General features: G+C 36.1%; 1 protein-coding gene across 1 annotated transcript; it reads left to right on the top strand.

The window, feature by feature from the left end:
* The first annotated feature begins 6 nt into the window (after window positions 1-6).
* LOC144447973 (apoptosis inhibitor 5-like) lies at window positions 7-9,180 on the top strand. Its single transcript, XM_078138097.1, has 12 exons — window positions 7-152; window positions 810-971; window positions 1,193-1,358; window positions 2,513-2,664; window positions 3,423-3,563; window positions 3,885-3,950; window positions 4,677-4,871; window positions 5,416-5,597; window positions 6,091-6,241; window positions 7,161-7,246; window positions 8,323-8,498; window positions 9,080-9,180. The coding sequence occupies exons 1-12, from the start codon at window positions 84-86 to the stop codon at window positions 9,178-9,180; spliced, it is 1,647 nt and encodes a 548-aa protein (XP_077994223.1). The 5' UTR covers window positions 7-83.
* The last annotated feature ends 3,082 nt before the right edge of the window (window positions 9,181-12,262 follow it).

Genomic DNA, 12,262 nt, shown 5'->3' with positions numbered 1-12,262 from the left:
TGATCTGTTGTGGAGTCTGACCTGACTGATAATTTTAAGTCTTCGATCGTCCCATTTCAAGTTCAGGTCAAAACTTTAGGAATATGGCGACAGTTGAACAACTTTATAAAGATTTTGGAGTGTTAGCAGATGCGAAAGACAAGGCAACAGAGGTAAGGTTTTACATTGAACAGTTTCACACGGACACATGGCTAAACATGGCGGCCAATGCACACGGGCTGCGGTTGTAAACGCTATATTAACTGGGAAAGAGAGATCTATTTTGAAATCCATATACTACTGGTACAGATGTTGATACAACATTTTCAATTCAGTGTTCAAATTCCAAATACTTTGATGTACATACTGCGTTTGGTACGTTTTATGCGAATCATCGACTGTGTCGTCTGGATGAGCGCCCTCACATAAACAGTAGCCATGTTAATGCTGTATCTCTTTTTGTCTATAAAAATCCGAAAAATTAAAAATGATAATTAGTAGATCAATATTTTGGTATGTAGAAGATACCTTTAAAGATTTATGATTTCAAGGGGCATAAGCAGATATTTATGTTTTTTGGTATGTAGTTTGGGCTTCATATTTACAATTTGGAGCCCTGACACTGTAACAGTGACGACTTCAACTGGAAGAGTTAAAATTATATACATGTACAGGCATCAGTACCTCTGATAACACTACAAGATGATGTTAAGATGATACCAGACTTGCAACTTAGAATATATTTTTGAGTTGTACACATTCAGTACCATCTACATTGTAGGATTATTTGTAATCCATTTCACATTATGTTGTGTATGTTTTCTATGCAGCATGAGAAGGAATACCAATCTATTCTGAGTGCTGTCAAAGGTGGTACCAATGAGAAGAGATTGGCTGCTCAGTTCATACCAAGATTTTTCAAGTATTTTCCAGGATTAGCAGAACATGCCATTGACAGTCAACTAGACCTATGTGAAGATGAAGATGTATCAGTATGTCTTTAAAAGAATTTATTTTTGAAATTAAGTCGTATTACAATTTCCAATGATCAGAAAGATAATGATGTCACCACAGATTCATTGCTCCTACTCTGTTGTTATTTTTGCAGCATATACATACATGTAAACAAATTTCACCTTCAGGGTTGTCATTTACAAGCAGAACCCTTGCAAGTCTCATCAAACCCTTAAATGAATGATTGATGTATTTTCAGATTCGAAGACAAGCTATCAAGGAACTACCAAACCTGTGCAAAGGTTCCTCTGAGAACATTCCAAGAATAGCTGACGTCTTAGCCCAGTTGCTACAGACAGATGATGCCACAGAACTTAGCATAGTTACCACATCACTACTGACACTGTTTAAACTGGATGCTAAAGGTAATTCTTTGTCAATGCTAGGTACCACCCAGAGGGTGCTTATATATTGAGTTCCATGCATGCGTGCATTCACCCTTATATCTCTAGCATGCTCCAACCAATTTGAACCAAAACTGGCATTCAAGGTCAAATACCGAATTGGTCAATAAATTATCAAGTTTTGTATCTAGATACACCATTCATAGTTGCACAATAATATTGCCATAAAACACACAAGTGTGTGTGTGGGGGGGGGGGGGAGATAATGTCTTCGATTGAAGGCTTGTAATACTGATCAGCCTATCTGTTTACAACCCTGGAGGCAACTCCCGAGGGCCCACTGGAAAGGGGAAGTTTTGTGTGCTCATGAGAAAGAGCTGGAAGATTTTGGACATCCATGTCCAGCTGGACTGGTAGATTTTGCTTCCGTTTTAGCTCAGAAAATGTCTATAATATTCAAAAGAATTCTTAAAATTGTTATTTCATTTCAGCAGAGCCTCCCCATATCATCAGTATGTCTCAGTTTAACTTGAGTTTAAGTCTTTATAAACTCACATTACACGCCAGTCACTCACTCAGATCAATATTTGTCAGTATACATGATGTAGCTTGAGTGTGGTCTTTATAAACTCACATTACAGGCCAGTCACTCACTCAGATCAATATTTGTCAGTATACATGATGTAGCTTGAGTGTGGTCCCGTCCTTATAAACTGACATTACAGGCCAGTCACTCACTCAAATCAATACTTGTCAGTATACATGATGTAGCTTGAGTGTGGTCCTTATATACTAGTACTCACATTACAGGCCAGTCACTCACTCAAATCAATATTTATCAGTATACATGATGTAGCTTGAGTGTGGTCCTTATAAACTCACATTACAGGCCAGTCACTCACTCAGATCAATACTTGTCAGTATACATGATGTAGCTTGAGTGTGGTCCTTATATACTAGTACTCACATTACAGGCCAGTCACTCACTCAAATCAATATTTATCAGTATACATGATGTAGCTTGAGTGTGGTCCTTATATACTAGTACTCACATTACAGGCCAGTCACTCACTCAAATCAATATTTATCAGTATACATGATGTAGCTTGAGTCTTGGTCTTTATAAAATTATAAGGTTTTGATTTATGCTCATAGTCATTATCTTTTCTTTCTAGGAACACTTGGAGGGTTATTTTCACAGATTTTGTCAGGAGATGAGACTGTCAGAGAAAAAGCAATAAAATTTATGACCAATAAAATGAGGACACTGCCAGCAGAGACATTCACCAAAGAAGTCGAAGATTATTTAGTTCAGAAATCAAAAGAGGTGAGAGGGTTTATTACATTGGAATGTAAGCTATCAGCTAACTAAGATAAACACATACACATAAAACTAAAGCTATTGTTCGATGTCATTGTCGATGTCGCGTCGGGCGTCAACATCCGTTCACATATTCTTTACTCATAAATTACACTTTCACATATCTGATGTTAGGTCAGTCTTTTTCTTTTCCTTGTTTGACCTGACTTTTTATTGTCTTTATAAAGACTTTCTCATTGAACTAAGTACATTGTCACCGTCATTGAGCATAGATAGTGATGGGTCCCAGGGACCCACTGGTAAAAATTGAAGTGGGTCCCATTCAAATACATTGCGTCCCAGACACAAAATAAACGCGAACCCAGTGTTGCATGTGGTAGATTACACAAGTAGGTAATAGTAGGTTCCTCAGTTATGAGGACGTAATCACCCAGTAATCAAGATGATGTAAGTACTAAACAAGGTTTAATATGTGGCCACTTGAAGAAAACTTGCAATCAGAATTGCCACCCTACTGTGACTGTAAGTTGTGGGAGTCTAGTTTTATGATTGTGGTATTTCAGATTCTGAGTGATGTGTAACGGGAAGAGTGTGTCTCATTCAGTTTGTTTTATGATTGTGGTATTTCAGATTCAAAATGATTTGTAACGGGAAGAGTGTGTCTCATTCAGTTTGTTTTACATCATGGTATTTTTAGGTTCTGGGTGATATAACAGGGGAAGACTCCCTCTCATTCAGTTTCTTTATGATTGTCTTATTTTTAGGTTCTGAGTGATGTAACAGGGGAAGAGTTTGTGTCATTTATGAAGATCTTGTCTGTTATATCTAGTATGCAAACAGTGACAGGTAGACAGCAACTTGTAGATATTGTAGCAGAACAAGCTGATCTTGATGCTGATTTCCAGGTAAAGGTCATTGTTCAATGATTTCCACAGAAATAATGCCATACATGTACATGCATGTATCAACTAAACTTAATTTCATCAATCAACAGTGCAATAAAATATCAGTCTTCTAATATTTCTATTGAACATATACAAATATCAGAATTCTAGATGTCAAAAAAATCTGCTAAAACTTTAATTTGGCAGTAACATGTCTCTACTGGTTACTATGACAATGCACGCTCTAAAAACACAATTTTGAAATTACAAAAAGACATCAAATAACCATTTCTCGCTGCCACTTCAATTTAACAAATGGATATGTTGTTTTTTTCTTGACAGCCATCAGATGCAGACAGTGTTGATAGGCTAATGCAATGTATGAAACAGGCACTGCCATTTTTCTCTGTAAGTATTTCAGCTTTCTCATCAAATATTAAAATACTGATTGAATTTTTATGGCCTGGATGTGATTTTGGTAGTCTACCTCTATGTGCTATGATCATTACGATCATCTACACCATAAAGTCAAATGGATTTCTCTAGCACTGTATTCCGTTATTACCATCAACAGTGTTACACGTGTAGTTTATGCTTTTGGAGTGTTGTTATAAATGTAATGCCATTATCGCATCCTGACATGACATACTTTCAAATTGGATGTTGAGTTTGTAGTACACTGAACAAAGTAACCAATTATAACTGACTGTCAGTGTGTGATGGATTACTACTGACATGTGCTCTCCACCTAGCAGGAGATTTAGCTAGATTGTCTGTGAGAGAGAGAGAGAGAGAGAGAGAGAGAGACAGACAGACAGACAGACAGACAGACAGAGACAGACAGACAGAGAGAGACAGACAGACAGACAGAGACAGACAGACAGACAGAGACAGACAGACAGACAGACAGACAGAGAGTCTGCACATACAGTAACTAGACTATGGTTTTGCAGGCTGCTTACGTATGCAGAAGAAGTTTTATAGGAATCTGGATGGGTGAATATTGACATAATTGTCTGTCTTCTCTCTTTATATCAGAATATCAGCTCCCAATGTCAGAAAATATATCATTAATTTTTAACCAGGATTTCAAAATGTGAAATGGTAATCATATCTTTTGTTTATTTTTTACAGAAAAATGTGATGTCTACAAAATTTGTGTCGTACATGTGTACACAGGTAATCCCTGTGTTGTCTTCTTTAGTAAATCCATCAGAAGATGGCAGCGATATCCAGTTAGAAGTCTTAAGACTATTTGCTGAATTGTGTCACCATACCGGAGAAATGGAAGATAAAAGTAGTGTTGAGAAAGTCTTTGATAAACTTCTTGTAAGTCACATTAATTTTATAGTCTGTAAGATGTAAAGTGGCCATATGGATGAGGATTGGTGGATCTTTTACTCTATAAAATAATTCGATCATGACTTCCTACTTTAAAAATAGATGTGAAACATAGAACAAGGCAGTGTTCATAACTCAATTCGTTGCAAAAAGCTAAAAAATGTGTAATTGTACGTACAATAACAAACATTTTACACATTTATTAATCTTTTGCCATTTATTGAGTTGCAAACAAGGACTTGGTCTATGTTGTTTCACATTTATTTTTCAAGTAGGATGCCATGATCAAATTGTTTTATAAATTAAAAATCCAATTAACCAATGTACATGTATGATTTTTGGTGATAAAAGAGCACCTTGCTTAATACTTCCTCTACGATGAAATCTTGCAAAGAAGCTCCATTGCACTTGACATGCATTTTTGTATGTTAGGTCATTTTGGAGATTTCCTGCAAGGCTTTGTGGGAAAATATCCCAAATACCCTAATCTCTTTGTCTTGCAATATCAATGTCTAAATCTTCATCTCTATAGGAATACATGCCGTTACCACCGGAAGGGGAAGACGGTGAAAATGACCAACCTACTGATGAACCAAAACTACAGTTTTCATATGTTGAATGCCTTATGTCATCATTCCATCAACTTGGGAAAAAATCACCTGAGTTCCTGACAGCTGACGACAATGCAGACAGACTCAAAGATTTCAGAATAAGGTAAGGAGGTGGAAACGCTGTATTTGTTACGTAGGATTTCAGAATAAGGTAAGGAGGTGGAAACGCTGTATTTGATATGCAGGATTTCAGAATAATGTGGGAAGATAAAAATGTGGTATTTGACATACAGAAGAGAAAAGCCAATGAATGGAATAATTGAATGGCATCGTCAAAACTGTGAAAATTACCAGTACTGTATTTTTCTTTGATATTACTGGCACTTCATGAATAGATTAATGGTACAGTGACTCAAAGTACATGACATTATATACAATGTATACTTCTATTTTTTCAATATTTTTTTAATTCAGCTGGAAAATACCTAAGGGTTGTCACTACTTGTCTAGCAACTCATAGTGACAAAGGCCCCTTAGGTCACTCATATTTTCCTGTGGCTGAACACAGAAAACTATTGGGGAATAACAAGTTATTATTTCATCTGTTGCTACAGGTTACAGTACTTAAAAAGTAATTATTTCATCTGTTGCTACAGGTTACAGTACTTTGCAAGGGGTTGCCAAATGTACATGAAGCAGCTACGACTTGCAGTACAGGGCAAGAAGGGTGAAGAACTTAAATCAGAGGAAAATAAAATAAAAGTTGTAGCTTTGAAAATCACATCAAATATTAACACACTTATAAAGGTAAGTTTAGAAGAAAATCACATCAAATATTAACACACATAACTTTTGGTAAGTTTTGTAAACCAAGTCCTTGAGGTACATGTACATGTAGGTTTAGAGGTAAGGAAGTGACGCCATAGGTGTAGACGCTTGGACATTTATTTAATATGATGGGGTTCATCTAATTGGATTTCCAATGGACTAATTAAGTATGATTTATATGTGCATAGTTTTGAATTGGACTTTTGCCTATGACCCCTTTTTAGGCTCACATGCTCTTATTAGGCTCACATGTCCTTATTAGGCCCACATGTCCTTATTAGGCTCACATGCCCTTATTAGGCTCACATGCCCTTATTTGGCTCATATATCCTTATTAGGCTCACATATCCTTATTAGGCTCACATGTCTGTAAGGTCACATGTTCTAAGTAGTGAGTCAATCTGTTGACAAAGACTGAAGTGTACAGTCAAACATTTTGGGTATAGTTTTCAAGTTTGTGTCCGGAGCAAAAGTTTACTTCAATATATGGCTTACCAACATAGATGAGTTTTCATTTAATCTGTGTATGCTCTCAGTAGTCTTTTGTGAGATAGACATCGGTATATTAGTAACATGTATTATTGGAGTCACTGTGAAACCTCATATTGTGAGGTATACATGTAGAACGCTAGTAATAGCTACAATTTGTAATCTATGATGAGCTGTAATAATAAGTCAAACATTAACAATTTGATGTAGAATATTATGAGAAGAAAATGTGAATTTTTAAATTCTTTATTTACTACTTAATTTGCTGCATTGCCAGATAGTGCCAGCAAACTGAAGTCTTGTTTTCCGAGTGACTTAAATCCCTTTTTCCCCAACTCGTAGTTTTTTGTGTACAAATAAATATTTCCTGATAGAAAGAGAATTAACTTGATTGATTTTTTCTCCTCAGGACCTTTTTCACAATCCTCCATCTTACAAGAGTATGATAACGTTGTCATGGAAACCAATACAGAAACAACCAACAGAATCAACAGCGTAAGTAGACTAATATTTCATTTGATTTGAGATAGACGGCTTTGTTAGCTTTACGTATTAAATGTAGAAATGTATAATGTTTATTGCCAAATTTATAAAATACTCAAAAACATATCTATAAATGTACAAAATGCCACAATTTACAAGTCAAATAGCCATAAGTAGATCGTGTATAAAATTACAAATTAAATTTCTGGTTAGGGCCACAAAAATAGAACCTAAGAATAGTCGAGCGTACGGCTTTACAGAAATGTACCAACAAGACGGAAGTACGCTGGGTACATACCGACAAGACAGACATACGTTTGGCACATACCGACAAGACTGAAGTACACTGGGCACATACCGACAAGACAGACATACGCTGGGCACATACCGACAAGACTGAAGCACGCTGGGCACATACCGACAAGACTGAAGTGCGCTGGACACATACCGACAAGACAGACATACGCTGTCTGGGCACATACCGACAAGACGGAAGTACACTAGGCACATACCGACAGGAGTGAAGTATGCTGGGCACATACCGACAAGACAAGTAGAACAAACACATTTGGCGGAAGGCCATATTTTATACTATTGTAAATGGAAAGACTTCAGATATCTTCAAATATCTACACATATATATCTAAAAAGTTATAAAAGTTAAGAAAATATAACTTTGGATTTTGACATTTTTATTTCACCAGAATAGTAGATTTAGTTACAAACAGAAAACAGATCAACAGAAAAGTGAATTTTACATGACATGATGCTAGCGTTGTGTTTTTTCTTGTGTTTATTTTTTCCCCTGTTTGCCTTGGTAGGTTTTGGGGAAATTCAAGGATGGCAAACAAAGTATTTCATTGATGGAGCCTAATTGTTTTTTTCACATTTTTAATCCTAATTACTAAATTTTAACATTTTAATTCTAATGGCTAAATTTTAACATTTTAATTCTAATTACTAAATTTTCACATTTTAATTCTAATTACTAAATTTTCACATTTTTAATCCTAATTGCTAAATTATAACATTTTATTCCTAATCCTAAATTTTCTAAAATTGATATTCTGTCTCATTTTTGATATCAGACAAAAAAGACCAGGAATTACACCAATCACATTTGATGAATCATCAGCACCAAAGAAATCAACACCTGGTAAACAACGAGGACCACGCCAGATGTACCAACCCCCAAGTGGCAAATTTAGTACCAAAGCTGGCTCTGCACCAAGTTTTGGTGATCCGGACTATGGATCTGGTTTTGGTAAGTTTCAATTCTTTCATTCACCTGACTGGTTCTCATATTTGTTCCAAAAAACCTCACAAAAAGGAAAGACATTATGCTCTTAACAAATCATGAAGTTTGGGCAACTTGTTGAAATGTTTGAGTAGTTTCTTATTTTGTACTGCTGTTCAAAACTCACATTGATATATTTTCGTTTCATAAATTGGAAGAAATTGATAAAATTTGGCATTTTGTCTCCAAGTTTTATATGATATACTGTACTATAACAAAATTAACAATAGTAGGTTCATGTGGGCCTGACAGTACTTTAATTAGTTTGCTCATCTAAAAATCAGAATTAGTCTCCAAATGCTGCCGCATAAATAAATATTTCCTTGCCACCTATAGAAGCAAACTCCATAAGGAATAATTTTATCTGACCATCTTGTTATGTAATTAATACACAAACATTTATGTGTACATATCGACCTTGACAATCTCAATTTATCAGTCGCTTGTCGATCGCGAAGTAAGAATAAAAGTCTGAGTAACAACTTACAGCATCCTTGGATTAAGTCCAGTTTGCTCATCTATGTACTGGAATTTTGATATGCCAACAGGTGGTGGTAACCGTCGTGGTGCATGGCGTAGTGGTGGTGGAGGATGGAGGGGTGGTAACAGAGGACGTTCAGGATGGAGGGGCAGTAGAGGCAGATATTGATCTTTGCGTTTTGTTATCACACATCAGTTGACCTGTAGCCGGTTCCAAGATGCATTGTGCATCTCTCCATACAATGCTTTGTATTGTGTACGTGCTGAGGGGTTGCACACGCTACTCAGCAGGATGGTTGTCACCTGACTGTACCCTGAGTTCATCTATAAAATCCCTCTCTGTATTGATGGCATTTAATCTTTGTTCTATAAAATCACTCATAATCAAAGAGGTCAGCCTGTCTTTCCATCATTTCCTAATGAAAATGTTATTTCAAATGTAATAAAGACAAAACAAGACTAAATGTAACAACTTCACATAAGCAGATTCCTCTCTCACAATGCATCTTGGAACCAGAAAATTTACTATTGCATATTTTATCATGATTTGACATATTTCCTGGAAGTTTCTTGTTAATCATTCATTCACTTCACAAAATACATTTTGTATTCATGTATTGCCAATGTCACAATTTTATTTTAAATGGCTGATTTTTAATCCCAGATCTGTGTCTAAGCACTTTAAACATGTCTCAAGCCAAAATTTTCACGAATACAGTCACTAAAATACAAGTAATTTCAAAACTAGAGTGACAGATTTCTTTCCTGGATATTCATAGTACAGTGTAGTCTAATATTAGGAGATAAAATAAATCTGTAATACTGTCTAGTTTCATACATTTGTAGGTGCTCTATGAGTATGTTACACATTCAAAGTCATCTAGCATAATAGGGTTGTTGGTGGCCGAGCAGTCAGCTCATACACCTCTTACCTCTGCAGCCTGGGTTTGAAATCCGCCAGGTGTCGGGTGGATTTTATTAAATTTACCATGCACACTGTAAGTAAGAAGAATGTCGTTCAGTTTGACTTTTCCGGACAACGCAGGTTTTCCCCAGGTACTCCGGTTTCCTCCTACACTAATACTGAACCAAAGGAGCCTATAAATGGGACTAGCTCTTGTTGGTTATCCGATAAATAAATAACAAGTGCCATCTTAGTCTGACCTCTACTTCTATGCAGAGTAGGCCTTTAAAGAAGATACACATGACACATGATTGGCTAGCCATTTACCTGTGTTCATAGAAACATACTATACAGTTTGAATATCAAGATGATACATGCCATATAAGATTCTTTTTGCTATGTTCTCAGTGTTCTTGATTTTAAATGCACAAACTTTGATGCCCAACCATCTGATAAAGATATGCAATAACAATGTAATACACAGTCTTTATTTGTCCAAATAAATTCGGAAATTTGTTGAATGGTCGCCACAAGGGCAGCACCCTAGTGTTGAAGAAGCAGGAGGAAACTGGAGTACCTGAGGAAAACCAGCATTTTTCGGCAGGGTCAAACTGAGTATAACCTTCTTGCATACAGACCTGGTTAAATTTTAATCAACCCCAGCTGACGTTTGGCAGGTTCAAACGCAGACTGCAGAGGTAAGAGGTATACAAACTAACTGCTTGGCCATCGACAACTTGCTGTATGCCTCATATTAAAATGTAAAATTTTTGACAAACCAATCATCTGATGAAGACATTCAGTTACACTGTAGTACACATGACATCATCTAATGACCATACGTCTTGTATATTAAGGTCCAGTAAATGCCATTCTGTCCTCTGTACTGAGATAAATGCCATTCTGTCCTCTGTACTTGCGTGAATTCCATTCTGTCCTCTGTACTGAGTGTGTATTTAAAAAGTGATTTGTCAATGACTTTTTAATAGAATTTGTTACATTCTTATGTCCATAGAACCAATATTCATTTATGCAAGAAATATTACCTATATATGTTTTTGATCGTTATTGCGATTTTTTTCCCTTGTCTAATTTTTACTGGAAGGGAAAAATATGCTATCCAAACAAGTATTTTATACTGTCATATTTAGAGTAAGCAGAAGGTATCTTTCAACACCATAATTACTACAGCTGTTTAGCACCCCAACTCCCAACACTTGCATACAACAGATGCAATTTATGATATATGTGTAGGGAAGGTATTACATACTTATTGCTTGGCTTTGAGGGCACACATAGACATTTATTACCTTGTTATGTAGCAACTATTTCGTAAGGCTGAAATCCTTTGACCAATAGTTGCTACACAACAGCCCAAGGGTTATACGACCTCGACTACTACTGCGGCTTCAAATACAGATTTAACGGTAGTGCCTGAATAAGGCCAGTCAATAAGTGTTTAATTCTCTTTATAGAACATTACAGTCAGGCACATATTCTTTCCATTGTCAAAACAAATCACTGTTAAAGACTTCAATGCTACATGAATAGTGCCCTATGGAAAATAGAATACAAATAGTGCCAACTGTATGCAAATTGAGGTCACCATGGGTCACTGAAAGCTAACAACGATGTGTTATAATTGTCTTCAGTCATGAATATCTACCAATTGGGATAATTGTCTCAATTGGGATAAAACATTCAAGGTTATTTCTGTATTTATCATGATCAAGATAACAATTTTTGGATTCAGTTGTAGACAGATACTATAGATGACCTCAATTTGCATACAGAGGGAAATATTCGTTTTCTATTTTCCTAGGGCACTATTACAGTAGCATGAGCCAAGTTGATTTGCTTTGACTCTAGAAAGAGTTCATGCCTAGGAATGTGATGTGTTATAAAATATTTATTGCCTGGCCTTATTCGGGCACTAGTAAATGTCATATTACTCCTCGTTCTGTTATGTAAAGGAAATAATTGCTACATGTTTATAACAGCCCTCGAGGTGATAGACGTCTGCTAATGCCCTCATAGCCAGGCAATGAGTGTATAATATTTTCATTTGGTAACCAGGAAACAAACGTGTCCCATGGATGTAAACTACTATTTTCTGTGTCCATTTTATGGTTAGTAATAGGTGTGTAGATAGAAATTCTACCCAAAAACCCATGATTACAGTGTCATTTTTACGGAAACTTGTTTCAGATAAACATATGTAATAATAACAGAAGCTCATGCCACGTGAGTGCCAGCATGAGTACTAGGGGAGTATTTGCACTGTGTTTTCTGCTGCACTTTCACTGCACTTGTGAAAGTACTGTTGCAGAGAACATTCAAGTAAATA

The sequence above is a fragment of the Glandiceps talaboti genome, chromosome 17 (assembly GCF_964340395.1).
Source record: "Glandiceps talaboti chromosome 17, keGlaTala1.1, whole genome shotgun sequence".
NCBI lineage: Eukaryota > Metazoa > Hemichordata > Enteropneusta > Spengelidae > Glandiceps > Glandiceps talaboti.
Note: the sequence above shows the minus strand (reverse complement) of the source record. Positions and strands in the feature narration are given on the sequence as shown.

Bases quoted from the DNA above. Each gene is read 5' to 3' on its own strand.
- LOC144447973 (XM_078138097.1), top strand. From the start codon at position 84: ATGGCGACAGTTGAACAACTTTATAAAGATTTTGGAGTGTTAGCAGAT. The intron at 2,665-3,422 runs GTGAGAGGGTTT...TCTTATTTTTAG, and splicing joins TAGTTCAGAAATCAAAAGAG to GTTCTGAGTGATGTAACAGG. The intron at 4,872-5,415 runs GTAAGTCACATT...TCATCTCTATAG, and splicing joins AAGTCTTTGATAAACTTCTT to GAATACATGCCGTTACCACC.